The sequence below is a fragment of the Myxine glutinosa genome, chromosome 2 (genome assembly GCF_964187855.1).
Source record: "Myxine glutinosa chromosome 2, kmMyxGlut1.1, whole genome shotgun sequence".
NCBI classification, from domain to species: Eukaryota; Metazoa; Chordata; class Myxini; order Myxiniformes; family Myxinidae; genus Myxine; species Myxine glutinosa.
This window is the reverse complement of record NC_136262.1, coordinates 495726-511533: the sequence shown is the minus strand read 5'-3', so window position 1 is coordinate 511533 and position 15808 is coordinate 495726. Positions and strand designations below refer to the sequence as shown.

Here is a 15808-nt window from a genome sequence, read left to right as displayed (position 1 = left end):
GATTAACCACCACTTGGTGACAGCTATTCAGGCTGCTTTTGCAAGCCATGGCGTTACAGTAGACAGAGCTCCCTTTTTGTTTTCACGTACCCATTTTTTTATTAGTCCCCTACCGGTGTACACCGGAGGGGACTATAGGTTTGCACTCCGTCCCTCCCTCCGTCTGTCAGTCTGTCCGTCTGTCAGTCCGTCACACAAAGAACAGTTTTCCGGACTTTTTTTTTCTAAACTCTTAATGCTAATGATTTCAAACTTGGTACATGGTTTCCTCATGATAAGTTACAGATCAAGTTCGAACTTCACGACGTTTCGATCATTTTTGACAAAGTTATGGCACTTTGAACTTTGGTAATTTCACCAACAGTTTTCTGGACGACAGACTGCCAGTAGGGGGACATGTATTGCAACGCAATACTCAGAATGCTTGTTGACTAACATTTTTTGTGTGATATACTTTCATTGTATTAATTTAAGAGGTGGTGTCCTGAACATTTTCAGCCATTTAAACCAGAAGCAATCAGCTTGCTATTGCTTGCCAAGCCAGCCGTTCCGTATCACCCATTTCGTTGGAGTGCTTGCTGGGTTGCTTGAGCCGCTTGGCAAGGGCTCTACAAATTAAGTGAGAAATGCCTGTGTACTTAATTAATTAGTCACAAGGCCAGGGAAGTTTGGGTGTGTTATGAGACCCTTTATGAATATGATTAACCACCACTTGGTGAACACTATTCAGGCTGCTTTTGCAAGCCATGGCGTTACAGTAGACAGTGCTCCCTTTTTGTTTTTACGTACCCATTTTTTCATTGACTAACATTTTTGTGCGATATAGTCACTCCCCCCCCCAATCCTCCCCTGCTTCCTCGCTTCACCCTCCTTCCTTTCTCTCTCTCCTCTGTACTCCTCCCCTCCTCGCTCCCACAGCCCGCCTCGCCTCCCTCCCTCCTCTCTCCCCCTTCCCTCTTCCACCCTCCCTTCTTCTCTCATCCCTCCTTTCTTTCTCTCTCTCCCCTCCACCCTCCCTCCTCTCTCTCTCCCCCTCCCACTCCACTCCCCTCCCTCTCCTTCCCACTCCCCTCCCTTCTCCTCACCGTTTACCTCCCTCCCCTCCCATCTCCTCCCTTTCCCCCCCTCTGCTCCCCTTTCCTCCCCCTCCTCGCCCTTTCCCTCCCTCTTCCCCTCTTCCCCTCCCCCTTCTCCCTTCCCCTCTCACTTCCCTATTCCTTTCCCACCCCCCCTTCCCCTACCCCTTTTCCTTCCCCCTTCCACTCCCCCATCTCCTCCCCTCCCCCATCTCCTCCCCTCCCCTCTTCTCTCCCCCTTCCCTCCCACTCTCCTCACCCCCTTCCCTCCCACTCTCCTCACCATTCCCCTTCCCTCCCTCCCCCTTACTTCCCCCCTCACCTCACTTTTCCCTCCCTCTTCCCTCTCTCTCCTCCTCCTCCCCTTCCTCTGCTCCTCCGCTGCTCTCCCTCCCTCCTATCCTCCTCCCCTTTCTTCATATTCCCGTCAGGAAGCGACTCATTGTTATGCGGCAACGCCGGCTACTTTGGCTAGTATTCAATAAAGATTCATTTTGGAGATGTTGATAAAAGGGAGGGAAAAGAAAATGAGAACAAGAAGTGCAGGCAGAAGGAAATTCAAGTGGACCGAGATCGTTCGTTGTGAAATGAAAAATTCAATTATTTCTTTATTTATTCATTTTATAAAAAATTTTTTTGTGAAGTGAGGATGGGAAAAATGGATGAATGGCTCTCATCAAATGATCTGTTAATAATTTAGAAGCTCTTCATCCATTTTTTTTTTGCAATGTATTTTGTTATGATTGTTATTTGAGCTTTTATTTTATTAAAACTTGATTTGATTTTGCAGATGATGAAGGAAAAACAGATATCCTCTGCCACATGATGCCTTTTTATAGCTATGATGTTCCACATACATGTGGACCGGACCCCAAGGTTTGCTGTCAGTTTGACTTCAAACGTCTTCCTGGAGGCCGTGTGAGTTGCCCATGGCGTGTGCCGCCCCAGCCTATCACTGTGGACAATGTGCAAAGCAGGTAAGGACCAAATGAAGAGACCTGACATTGAGAATTTTTTTTTTTGCATAACTGATGTCCATGTATGCAAGCAGTTTAATAATCCATTCCATAACTCGTATGAAATCTCTGATACACAAGAAACGTCAAGGCAAATGTATCTACCGGATTGTTTGATTTTGTAGAGCGTATCACATTAGCCAAGAATATGGCACCTACAGCTTCTCCCATTCTTCCTTGCAGATTTGCTCTATATTTGTTAAGTTGAATGGGGAGCGTCGGTTTCAAAGCAATCTTCAAGTCTTTCCACAGATTCTCAATGGGATTCAAGTCTGGGCTTTGGCTGGGCCACTCAATGACTTTCACGTTCTTGTTCTGAAGCCATTCCAGTATTCCTTTGACTCTATGCTTGGGACCATTGTCCTGTTGGAACACAAATCTTCGCTGCAGTCTCAGGTCTTTTGCATTCTGAGGCAGGTTCTCCTAAAGGATTTGCCTGTATTTGGCTCCATTCATTGTTCCCTCTATTCTTACAAGTCTCCCAGTCACTGCTGCTGAAAAGCATCCCCGTAGCATGACGCTGCCACTACCATTCTTCACAGTACGGATGGTGTTAGGTTGGTGATGAAATGTGCTCGGTTTCCGCCAGACATAGCGCTTTGTGTTCAGGGCAAAGAGTTCAATTTTCATCTCATCAGACCACAGAATATTTTGCCTCATGCTTCAGAGTCTTTCATGGACAAACTCTAGGTGTACTGTCATGTGCCTTTTTCTGAGGAGTGGCTTCCGTCTGGCCACTCTCCCATAAAATCTATATTTATGAAGTGCTGCAGAGACTGTTGTCCTTCTGGCAGGTTCTCCCATCTCAGCCAAGGAGCTTCTGTAGTTCTGTCAGAGTGGTCATTGGGTTCTTGGTCACCTCCCTCACGAAGGTCCTTCTTGCCCGGTTGCTCAGTTTGGTGGGACGCCGGGACGGCCAGATCTAGGAAGAGTGTAGGTTGATCCATATTCTTTCCATTTCTTAAAGATGGAGCTCACTGTGCTTTTGGGAACTTTCGACACTCTAGAGATTGTTTTATACCCTTCCCCAGATCTATGCCTCCTCACAATTCTATCTCGGAGTTCTACGGACAGTTCCTTGGATTTCCTGGTGGAGTATCTGCTCTGACATGCACTGTCAACTGTGAGACCTTATATAGAAAAGTGTGTTTCTTTATAAATAATGTCCAATCAATTGAATTGGCCACAGGTGGACTCCAATCAAGTTTTAGCGACACCTCAAGGATGATCAAAGGAAATTGGATTTACCTGATCTCAATTTGGAGTTTCAAAGCAAAGGGTTGAATACTTATTGACTCAAGATATTTCAGTTTTTCATTTTTAATTAATTTGTAAAAAATATATACAAAAATGTCCACTTTGACATTATTGGGTATTATGTGCAGATCAGTGGCAAAAAATCTCAACTTGATCCATTCTCAATTCAAGTTGTAACACAACAAAATGTGAAAAAGTCAAGGGTTGTGAATACTTCCTGAAGGTGCTTGTATGTACATAAGTACGTACGTATGTACGTACGTACACAACTGATTGCTTAACCCAGCATTTTGCTTCGCACACGCAGGGTAAAAATCACTCAGAGCGACACTTGGTAGAGTACAACAGAACAAAGGTCACAAGGTCTCGAAGGTCACAAGAAACTCATTTTGCAATAAATGTTCGTTTTCCATTAATCGTACACTTTCTAAAATCCAATCTCACCCCTCCCCTCCAAATCTTCCCCATCACCCCTCCCCTCCAAAGCTTCCCCATCACCCCTCCCCTCCAAAACTTCCCCATCACCCCTCCTCTCCAAATCTACCCCCTTGCCCCTCCCCTCCAAATCTTCCCCATCACCCATCTCTTTCAAATCTTCCCCCTTGCCCCTCCCCTCCTAATCCTTCCCATCACCCATCCCTTTCAAATCTCCCCCCTTGCCCCTTCCCTCCTAAACTCCCCCCACACCCCTCCCCTCCGAGACTCTCCCTCGCCCCTCCCCTCCTGGACTCCCCTCTCACCCCTCCTCCTCAAAGCGTCCTCCCCGCTTCTTCACCCTTCCAACTTTCACCTTCATCTCCCCCAACCTTCTGCCTCGCTCTGCCCCCTCCTCAAATAACACCTCACTGTGCCTCACCCAATCACCATCAAACCTTTTGTCCGCCCCATCCTTCCCTTTCTCCAAGCGATTCTGAAATCTCTGACACACCTTCAACAGCTCTCCCTACCTCTTCCTCCTCTTCCTCCTCTTCCACATCTTACCCTACTTACCTTACCCCTCTCCCCCCCCCCCCCCTGTTCTGTATCCGATGCTCCCCCTTCCTCTTCATTAACGGTATGGACCTCAAACATCCGGGGCCTTCACTCAAACTTGACTGATCTCTCCATACAGGTTGCTTCTGACAAACCAGACGTGATCTGCTTTACAGAAACTTTCCTCCTTCATGATGTCTCTGATCCCTTGGTATCTCTCCCAGGTTACTCCCTCCTCCAGTATCATAGACCTGAGCCTCGTCCTGGAGGGGGGGTTGCTATCTTTATAAAAAAACTCTCTTCCTCACTCGCCCTGCACTGCCCTCTCCCCACCTCACCTCCAGGAATACCTCTGGCTACGGCTTCCCCTTCGCTCCCACCTGTTGTTCATATGTGTGTTGTACCGTCCACCAAACAGTGATGACTCCATCTACATCTCGCTGTCTGATAATATGGACCAACTTCTATCTTCCCATCCCAACTCTCTCTTCCTCATATGTGGTGATTTCAATTGTCACCATGCCAGTTGGCTGGGTGTGGGTACCTCTCTCACCAGCCATGGCTCCTCAGCAAAGGACTTCTGCGACTCACTGGGACTGACACAATCTGTCAATTTCCCGACCCGGATCTCAGTCAACGGAGCATCTTCTCTTCTGGACTTGGTTATGACTAACTTCCCTGAAAATGTCTGCTGCTATTCTTCTGCTCCAATCGGCTCATCTGATCATGTGCTTGTTAAAGTGGACATCTCTCTGACCATTCTCATAGAGCCTCCTCAGCGTGGACGAGTCTGGCTTTTCACTCAGGCCAACTGGCACGGTCTTCAAGCAGCCATCAATCATCTGGACTGGTCTCCCATCTTTACCGCCTCTGACATCAACTCATCCTGGGAATTCTTCCAAAGTAAATTGCTCTCTCTCATGCACAGATTTATCCCAACTCGTCTTCAGTTGTCATACCCTTCCTCCCATCCATGGTACACGGAATGTTGTGGTGAGGCTGTTGCCCAGAAACAACTTGCCTTCGTCTCCTGGAAAGCAAATCCAACGGAAGGAAATCTCATTTCCTTTCACAAAGCCCGAAACAAGTTTGTGTCCACCCTCAGGAGAGCCAGGAAACAATATCTCTCCGTTTTCAAGACCGAACTCTCTTATCTGTCTCCCTCTTCCAAATCCTGGTGGCGTCTGGTCAAATCTGTTCCTGGTGTTTGTTCCCCCTCCATCCCCTCCCTCAACTCAAACGGCTACACAGCTGACTCCGCATGTGAAAAAGCTGAATGCCTCAACTCTGTGTTTGCCTCCAAATCTTGTGTCCCAAACCCATCCCTCTCTGCACCCACCGCACCCAGTCGTACTGTTACGCATTCGTCACTTCCTTTGTGGTGGTTTTCATCCACTGTAAACATTTTTCATTCCATATACTATTATTGTTTTCAAAAGGTTTATTGTTTATGAACTGTTTTCAAAAGGTGAAAAGTTAGAGTTAAAAGAAACCGGAAACCAGATCGGGAACCAGACGACGAAGAGGAAGAAGAGAAAAAGAATGCGGAGCGAGTGGAGTCGGACAAGAAGCATAGTTGCTTTGTGGTCTGGAGCGAACGTTGGCGAGCAAGAGTCACGAGTGAACTTTGGGTTTCCCAGGAAAGGGATTCCTGCGACAGAGTGGTTATCGCTGTGACAGATTAACCTGCGTGTCAGGTTTTGCGACCGATTCCGGAGAGAATCATCGTCGGGCCGTTACGTCTTGAACGGGCCGTCGGCCATTTTGACTCGCGTGCTTTGTGCGTCGAGCAAGGTTTCTTTGCTTCGCTTCAGCCTTTGCGCATCGCGCAAGGTTTTTCTTTGCTTCACGTCAGCCGTCTTCACCGCATTCAGACGTATCTGGTGTGTGTGTGTGCAACGCGGATTTTGAAGGTAAATCTGAGGTTTGCCGACTGCGAGCTGTGGAACGTCCATAACCGAGGGTGTGATTTCCCAGTCGCCTGGAGGGCGCCTTTGGATATCCCAGTCGCCTGGAGGGTGCCTTTGCACAGCTTTGGCAGCAGGACTGTAACTACCAACCCAACGGGATTCTGGTCTCGATTGGACACTGATCTGACGATCGCTAGAGCGAATCAACTTTGTGTTTGAAGCCGAGAAAGAGACATTGGGAATGTTCTTGTTTCACTCACTTGGAGCACAGTGAGTTATGTATTACGAAACGGATGGTACCATCATAGGGTATATATTGATTGTACTTTTGATTACTATTATTGTTGTACTGTTATTCTTGTGATTTTAATACAATATTTGTTTGTTGGTAACAATTGGTGTGGCTTCACCATTGATCTTTGACATACAGAATAACACATTTTTCTGCCGTGACTCCTCTCGGGGCTCGGAGGTACACCGTGATCAGGGGGTCGGGGAGGAGCACGTAACACGTACCCAGCTGCTCCTGGACTCTGTGGTCTGTGTCCTTTCCTCCTGACAAGGTGGAAAAGTTTCTGTCAACCCTCCACTCTGATTCTGCAACTGGACCTGACGGCATCAGCCCACGGGTCCTAAAATCCTATTCTTCCGCTCTTTCACTCCCTCTCTCTGTTCTCTTCACCCTCTCTTTTGCTCAAGGTCATCTGACATCTGCTTGGAAATCAGCCAACATCACCGCCTTGCACAAAAAATGTGCAAAAACAGATCCTAGCAACTACAGACCAATCAGCCTTCTCCCAGTTATCAGCAAAGTCATGGAATCCATCATTGCTTCGGATATGAAATCTTTCCTCTTCTCCAATGACTTGATCTCTGATCATCAATTTGATTTCAGACCAGGTCACTCTACTCTGGACATGCTGCTTCTGCTTTCTCAACAATGGATGGAGGTCCTCAATGCCAAACAGGAAATTAGAGCTGTCTCCCTTGACATATCACGTGCCTTCGATACAGTCTGGCACCCCGCTCTGCTCACCAAACTCTCCTCCTTTGGTATCCATGGAAATCTCCACGCATGGCTGGCGGACTTCCTCTCTAGTCGTAGTCAACGTGTGGCCCTGAATGGGTTTCTCTCATCTCCTCTTCCTGTTCAGGCTGGAGTTCCCCAAGGCAGTGTTCTGGGCCCTGTGCTTTTTCTGGTCTTCATCAATGATCTCTCTGACTCTCTTGAAAATCCTCTCTATCTCTTTGCTGATGACTCTACTCTCTGTCGCTCCATTCCTCATCCCTCAGATCGGCAGTCTGCAGCCTCCTCACTCTCTGCAGACCTGGACAAAATCACAGACTGGGCTAACAAGTGGAACATGTCTTTCAATCCTGACAAATCTCACACTCTTACGATGTCTCTCTGAAAAGACCGACTGGACAACCCTCCCATCCACTTTCTGAATAATCCTCTCCAAGAAGTTCTGTCACTCAAGCTTTTGGGTCTCACTATCTGCCATGATCTTTCCTGGGAAAACCACATTTCAAATCTGGCCTCCAAAGCCAGTCGCCGACTGGGCATCCTCCGTCATGCGATGTCCTTCCTTGGCACATCTGAGCTCCTCACCACCTACAAGGCTTTCATCCGCAGCTCAATGGAATACTGCTCTCCCCTCTGGGCTGGTGCTCCTGCCTCACACCGAGCTCGTCTTCACGCTTTTGAAACCAAAGCGTTCAGAATCATTGGAATCTCCTGCGATGAAGCTAACTCCGAGGGCCTTTCACTCACTCACCGCAAGCGGGTTGGTGGTCTTTCCGTCTTCTACCGACTACTCTCCGGCCTTGCCCCGCCAGCTCTCTCTGGGCTCTGTCCCCCAAATATTCCTACAGGTTGCATAAGATCTGCCTGCAACCCTCTTATGGTTAAACTGCCAAAATCAAGACTCTCTGCTCACGTTCACTCCTTCATTCCTCTTTTCTCCCGCCTCTGGAACAAACTCCCTCACTCTCTTCAATCCCACTCCTGCCTGCAGGTCTTTAAAACAGCTGTTCACCACCATCTCTTGTCTTCCCCCATCCAAAACCTTGATCTTTTCCACCCCTGCTAATTTCACCCCAAATCCACTTTTTTGAAATACCAACTTCTTTCCTGGAAGTCCTTGGTGTCCTTGTGTTTTATACTTCTCTCGCCCTTCCCCGCCCTTCCCACGCCTCCTCCCCCCAAGCCCTCTCCCTCCCACACATCTCCCGATGTCCCTGCTCTCAAATGTGTTTGTGTGCTTCCCCTTCTCTCCCCATCTTGTCTACCGCTCCCTCTTTTTATATATTTTGTTTGTCTGTTTGATTTGTTTGTGTGATAAATGTTAGCTGTTTCACGAGCCTCAATTCTGTATACAAAAAAATAACAAGAAAAAAAAAAACAGCACTCGGTAGAACGCATACCTCCACCAGGCTAAACAGTTTACGTTTTGTATCCCACTGATAGTTCGGATCTGAACCAAAATCGAATCGGCTTCTTCTTTACACCAAATTAACTCAAATCCAACTAGTTTTGTCATAACTCGTCCACAACTTTTTGAGATATCATGATATACTGTGTAGCCTGGTGTTGGCTTAGCGGTTAGGGTGCCGGCTTGGGATCCTAGGATCCTGGGTTCGAATCCTGGTCGATCGCTGAATTAATGCCAGGGGGGTTGACTCAGCCTGTCATCCTTCCGAGGTCGGCAAATTTGAGTACCAGCTTGCTGGGATGAATGATCTCGGTGTGTACCCCGGTTTAGAATCCCTGCGCATCGTAAGAGCGTGACCAAGGGTTGGCGTCAGGAAGGGCATCCGGCCATAAAAACATTGCCTCAAACAGGGAACCATGATTGTCATGGGGCCCGCAAGGCTAACCCCCGCTCTAGCGGGGAAAATGGCCTTAAAACGATCATTCATTCATTCATTCATGATATGCTGTGTATGGTCTTTCGCCTATCTCTCAATTTTATAAATGAGTCCTATGTTGACCGTTTGACTTCAAAAATAATTGGTGGTTGAATTCAGTGATCTGATATGCAAATCCTCTTCAAATTTCAAGTCAACCGGATGAAAATTGACAATTTAAGTTTTCTCTCTGTCCATCTTTCCATCCCACTTGTGGTTTTCTTACTTTTTCCCATACTCTTTAACATATTCAACTGAAACTTGTACATGGCTTTATTACCCTGCGCTCGCAAAGCGAAAAGCGGGGTAAAGCAATCGCTTGCGTACATGTGCCGTGTGTCGTACGTGTGCCGTGTCTGCATTTTACAAATTCATTTTCTCGGCAACCGTGTTGGTCCGATTGACATGAAATTTTACCGTAGGAGCGCCTCTGCCTGCAGATTTGTTTGCTGATAATTATGACGTCATAGGCCACGTGGTAGTCGTGGTGCGGACACTATCTTGGAAAAACGTTATACTATCTCCCAAACCGCTTAATGGAAAAAAAATTAAAACATGCCTCATTTACAAGTACATGCCATGGGGAATAAGATATGTTAATGATGATGTCATAGGTGCCTCCATTATGACGTCATAATTCGACAAGTACAACACTTGATCTGATCGTATGAAAATCAAAAATTCCCTCTGCAACTGTTAGTCCGATGAACACGAAATTTTCAGAATATGAGCGGCTCCTCCTGTAGAATTGTTCTAATGATAATTATGACGTCATTGGTCATGTGATAGGTTGATGATGGTGAAAATGATGATTGGTAAGCTCTTGGTGAACGTCATCTCGGGATATGCTCCGCAGGTTGGTCGGAGCGATGAAGAGAAGGACACGTTCTGGTGTGCGATAGAGAAGCTGATGGAAAACGTGAAAGATGAGGAAGTTGTTGTGGTTGGAGGAGACCTAAATGGACATGTGGGAAGGAGTATGGATGGTTTTGAGGGAGTTCATGGGGGTTACGGATATGGTGTGAGAAATGGAGAAGTTGAAAGGATTTTGGAGTTTGCTGATGGAGCTGATTTGTTGATTTGTAATACTCAGTTGGAGAAAGAGGATAATAAGCTTGTTACATACACGTCAGGTGGGTCGACGACAACCGTTGACAACCTGATGGTGCGTAGGCGAGATAGGGGGCACCTCCGGGACACAAAGGTGATCCCGGGGGATGAGGCTGTTTCACAGCACCACTTGGTTGTCTGCGACATAAGGGTGAAAGGTGCAAGGAGAGCTCGGCGGGTGAAGTACCAACCGAGAATGAAGGTGTGGAGGTTGAAAGAGGTGACAGTAAGGGAGACATTAAAAGAGAGGCTGAGTAGGGTAGAGGATGATGTGGTTGAGCTTGAAAGTGGTTGGATGTCAATGAAAGATAGTCTGTTGGGAGCCGTTGGTGAGGTATGTGGATGGACAAAAGGACCACCGAGGCACTCGGAAACATGGTGGTGGGATGATGAAGTTGGAAAGAGGATTGACGAGAAGAGGAAGAAGTTCAAGGAGTGGCAGAAAGCGAAGGGTATGGGAGCAGAAGAAGCAGAGCATGAAAGTTATAAGGCAGCCAAGAAGGCTGCAAATAAAGTAGTAGCAAAGGCGCAGGAGGCATGTAGGAAAATGTTCGGAGAACGTTTGGATTCGGATGAGGGTCAGAGAGCGGTATTCAGGACTGCAAAGCAGATAGCGAAAGAGAGGTGTGATGTGATGGGGGTGAGTTGCTTGAAGGATGAAGTAGGACAAATCGTTGTGGACCCAGATGGAATTAAAGGAAGAGGGAAAATATATATGGAAATGCTGTTGAATACAGAGAATGAATGGGATGGCAACATCGAGAGTAACCCAGTTTTAGGACCGGCAGAGAAGATAACTGAGAAGGAAGTTGAGGAAGCGATAGAAGCAATGAAGAGTAGAAAAGCGGGAGGGCCGACGGGAGTTGTGGGAGATATGCTGAAGGCAGCAGGAAGTTGGGGGTGTGAAGAGAATGACAGAGATCTGTAATCTGGTGGTGAAAGAAGGCCGCATTCCAGTGGATTGGGAACTGAGTACCCTCGTCCCTCTATACAAGGGGAAAGGTGACCCTCTGGAGTGTGGCTCGTACCGAGCGATAAAGTTATTGGAGCATGGAATGAAGGTATTGGAAAGGGTGTTGGAGAGGAGGATAAGGAAGAAGGTGAAGATCGACGAAATGCAGTTTGGGTTTATGCCAGGAAGAGGAACAACAGATGCGCTCTTTATTGTGAGGCAGTTGCAGGAGAAGTACATGGAGAAGAGGAAGAAGTTGTTTCTTGGGTTTGTTGATCTGGAGAAAGCATTCGATCGGGTTCCAAGCGAAGTATTGACATGGGCATTGAGGAAGTTCGGAGTGGAGGAATGGTTGATCAGATTAGTGATGGTTATGTACAAAAGAGCGTGCACAGCTCTAAGGGCGAAGGACGGGAACAGTGGTGAGTTTGAGGTGAAGGTGGGAGTGCATCAGGGGGTCTGTACTAAGTCCACTACTATTTGTAGCTGTGATGTAGGTGCTGGCTCAGAACGTAAAGGAGGGTGTAGCATGGGAGTTGTTGTGTGCAGATGATCTGGTGTTGATTGCGGAAAGTATGGATGGACTGAAGGAAAAGATAAACAAGTGGAAGGAATGTATGGAGACGAAAGGTCTGAAGGTTTTTCAGCTTTTCCAAGATGGCGGCCGAACAACGTGCCCGTTGACGTCATCATTATTTTTTAAATTATGAGATTAGTTGGCTTGCACCAAGTCCTTCTCAAGACTGCGCAGGGTAAGTATTCTATGAATATCATCTAGTTATGATAATTTGCAGAACAAGTTTGAATTTTGGTGAGCGTCACCAATTTTTCACGTAGTTATGGCCTTTTTGGAATTCGTAATTCGATCTGCTTCTCCATTCGCGGCCTTGTGTCCAGCGTATTCGTGGTTTTTCCCAGGCCAAAAAAAGGTTCCCACCCACCCCACGGACTTATTTGGTTGTTGGTTGATTAATCCCTTTTCATCTATGGGTAGGGATCTCAGGTTAATATTGTTCGTATTTTCTCTTTGAGGAAAAAGCCTGGTTCACAGAGATGATCGCAAACTCTCCGCATGTGGCGGCGAGGGAGGGGAAGAAGATTTTAGATGGGATTTGACGTGGGGAGTGCAGTTGCTTGGATTCTTACATTATTTAATCATTTCTTTTTGATCAGGAACCATGAGTGATAATTTAATTATGTATCTCTTGTTTCGTTTTAAGTCTCATGATTCCTTTAGTAGACACCTGATTTATGTGTAACTTTCTCCCCTGTAATTTGATGTAAATCTTGCACCAATCTGCAAGGTTGGTTCATGGTACGCAAGTAAAAATGAACTTATATTTTGAATGTAAAATTAGATCCTCTAACGTTTTCAAACGGATCTCTGACTTGAAAATCACAAGAAAGTCCTTTTGCAATAAATGTTCGTTTTCCATTAATCGTCCAACACTTTCTAAAATCCCAACTCACCCCTCCCCTCCTAAAATCCCAACTCACCCCTCTCCCTGAAAATCCCAACTTACCCCTCCCCTCCTAAACTCCCTCCTCGCCCCTCCCCTCCTAAACTCCCCCCTCAACGCTCCCCTCCCAAACTCACCTCTCACCCCTTCCCTCCTAAACTCCACCCTCACCTTCAAATCTCCCCCCTCACCTCTCTCCTCCAAAACTCCTCCTCCCCTCACTATTCCCCTTAAAAAACTACCCCTCACCCTTCCCCTTCAAATCTCCCCACCCTCCATTTTTCTCCAATTCTCCCCCTGCCCCTCCTCATCAAAGCTGCCTCAACCCCGCTTCCTCACCCTTCCAACTCATACCTCCACCTCCTCCAACCTTCTTCCTCGCTCTGCCTACCCCCCCCCCCCCACCCCATCATCCCCCCTCTCTTCATACAACCCCTCACTGTGCCTCATCCCATCACCATCAAGCCTTTTGTCCTCCTCATCCTGACCTCTCTCCCAACTCTTCTGCAATCTCCGACACACGGTCAACAGCTCTCCTGACCTCCTCCTCTTCCTCATCTTGCCCAACTCCTCCCCTCCCCTCTCTTTTATCCGATGCTCCCGCTCCCTCTTCCTTAACGGTATGGACCTCAAACATCCGGGGCCTTCGCTTAAACCTGACTGATCTCCCCATCCAGATTGCTTCTGACAAACCGGATGTGATCTACTTAACAGAAACTCTTCTTCTCAAGATGTCTCTGATCCCTTAGTATCTCCCCCTGGTTACTCCCTCCTCCGGTATGATAGACCTGAGCCTCGTCCTGGTGGTGGGGTTGCTAACATTATCAAAAACTCACTTCCTCACTCTCCTTGCACTGCCCTCACCCCACCACACCCCCATGAGTATCTCTGGCTACGGCTTCTCCTTCGCTCCCACGTTTTGTTCATATGCTTGTACTGTCCACCAAACTGATGACTCCATTTACATCTCGCTGTCTGACAACATGGACCAACTTCTATCCACTCATCCCAACTCTATCTTCCTCATTTGTGGCGAATTAAATTGTCATCATGTCAGCTAGGTGTGGGTACCTCTTGCACCAGCCACGGCACCTCAGTAAAGGACTTCTGCTACTCATTGGGACTGACACAATCTTTCAATCTGACCATATGCTTGTTAAAGTGAACATCTCTCTGGCCATTCTCAGAGAACCATCTCAGCGTCGATGAGTCTGGCATTTCACTCAGGCTGACGGGCACGGTCTTCAAGCAGCCATCAATCATCTGGACTTAAAATTTTTTTAAATGTATACAGAATCGAGGCTCGTGAAAGAGCCAAAAGCTCTCCTGAGTAAAGTAGAGTAGCTCGAAAAGCTCTACTTGCTCTACTAAGCTAAAAGCTCTACTTGTCTCCCATCTCTACTGCCTCTGAGATCAGCTCATCCTGGGAATTCTTCCAAAGTAAATTTCTCTCTCTCATGCACAGATTTATCCCATCTCGTCTTCAGTTGGCATCCCCTTCTTCCCATTCATGGTACACTGAATCTTGTGGTGAGGCAGTTGGCCTGAAACAACTTGCCTTCGCCTCTTGGAAGGCTAATCCAACTGAAGGCAATCTCAGTTCCTTTCACAAAGCTCGGAACAAGTGTGTGTCTACCCTCGGGAGTGCCAGGAAGCACCATCTCTCTACTCTCAAGACTGAACTCTCAAAGCTGTCTCCCTCTTCCAAATCCTGGTGGTGTCTGGTCAAATCTGTTTCTGGTGTTTGTTCCCCCTCCATCCCCTCCCTTACCTGAAACGGCTACACAGCTGACACTGCACATGACAAAGCCGAATGCCTCAACTCTGTTTTTGCCTCAAAATCTTGTGTCCCAAACCCATCTCTCTCTGTACCTACCTTACCCAGTCGAACCCAACTGTTCCTGGACTCTGTGTCCTTCTCTCCTGACAAGGTGAAGAAGTTTCTGTCAAACCTCAACTCTGATTCTGCAACTGGACCAGACGGCATCAGCCCACGGGTCCTAAAATCCTTCTCTGCTGCTCTATATCACCCTCTCTCTGTTTTCTCCACCCTCTCTTTTGCTCAAGGTGATCTGCCATCTGCTTGGAATTAAGCCAACATTTCCGCTTTACACAAAAAATGTGCAAAAACAGATCCTTGCAACTACAGACCAATCAGCCTTCTCCCAATCATCAGCAATGTCATGGATTCCATCATTGCTTCTGATATTAAATCTTTCCTCTTCTCCAATGGCTTGATCTCTGATCATCAATTTGGATTCACACCAGGTCATTCTACTCTGGACATGCTGCTTCTGCTGTCTCAACAATGGATGGAGGTCCTCAATGCCAAACAGGAAATCAGAGCTGTCTCCTTTGACATATCTCATGTCTTCGATGCGGTCTGGCACCCCGCCCTGCTCGCTAAACTCTCCCATGGTATCCATGGAAACCTCCACACATGGCTTGCCGACTTGCTTTTCGGTCGCAGTCAACGTGTGGCTGGACTTCCTCAAGGCAATGTTCTGGGCCCTGTGCTTTTGATGGTATTCATTAATGATCTCTCCGACTCTCTGGAAAATCCTCTCTATTTCTTTGCTGATGACTCCACTTTGTGCCGCTCCATTCCTCATCCCTCAGATCGGCAGTCTGCAGCCTCCTCACTCTATGCAGTCCTGGACAAAATCACAGACTGGGCAAACAAGTGGAACATGTCTTTCAATCCTGACAAATCTCACACTCTCACTCTGTCTCTCCGTAAAGACCGTCTGGACAACCCTCCCATCTACTTTCTCAACAATCCTCTCAAAGAAGTTCTGTCACTCAAGCTTTTGGGTCTCACTATCAGCCATGATGTTTCCTTGGAAAACCACATTTCCAAGCTGGCCTCCAAAGCCATTCGCCGACTGGGCATCCTCCGTTGTGCAAAGTCCTTCCTTGGCACAACTGAGCTCCTCACCACATACAAGGCTTTCATCTGCAGCTTGATGGAATACTGCTCTCCCCTCTGGGATGGTGCTCCTGCCTCACACCTAGCTCGGCTTCACGCTGTGGAAACCAAAGCTTTCAGAATCATTGGAATCTCCCGCGATGGAGCTGATTCTTCAGGCCTTTCTCTCTCTCACCGCAGGCAGGTTGGTGGTCTTTGTCTCCTACCGACCTAGCT

General features: G+C 47.4%; 1 protein-coding gene across 1 annotated transcript in view; it reads left to right on the top strand.

The window, feature by feature from the left end:
- Positions 1-15808, top strand: part of MAN2A2 (mannosidase alpha class 2A member 2) — a 421122-nt gene that overhangs the window by 172145 nt on the left and 233169 nt on the right. Inside the window, exon 7 of the mRNA XM_068108861.2 lies at positions 1867-2053. Coding sequence (XP_067964962.2) covers positions 1867-2053 — 187 coding nt within the window. The remainder of the gene's footprint in view (positions 1-1866; positions 2054-15808) is intronic.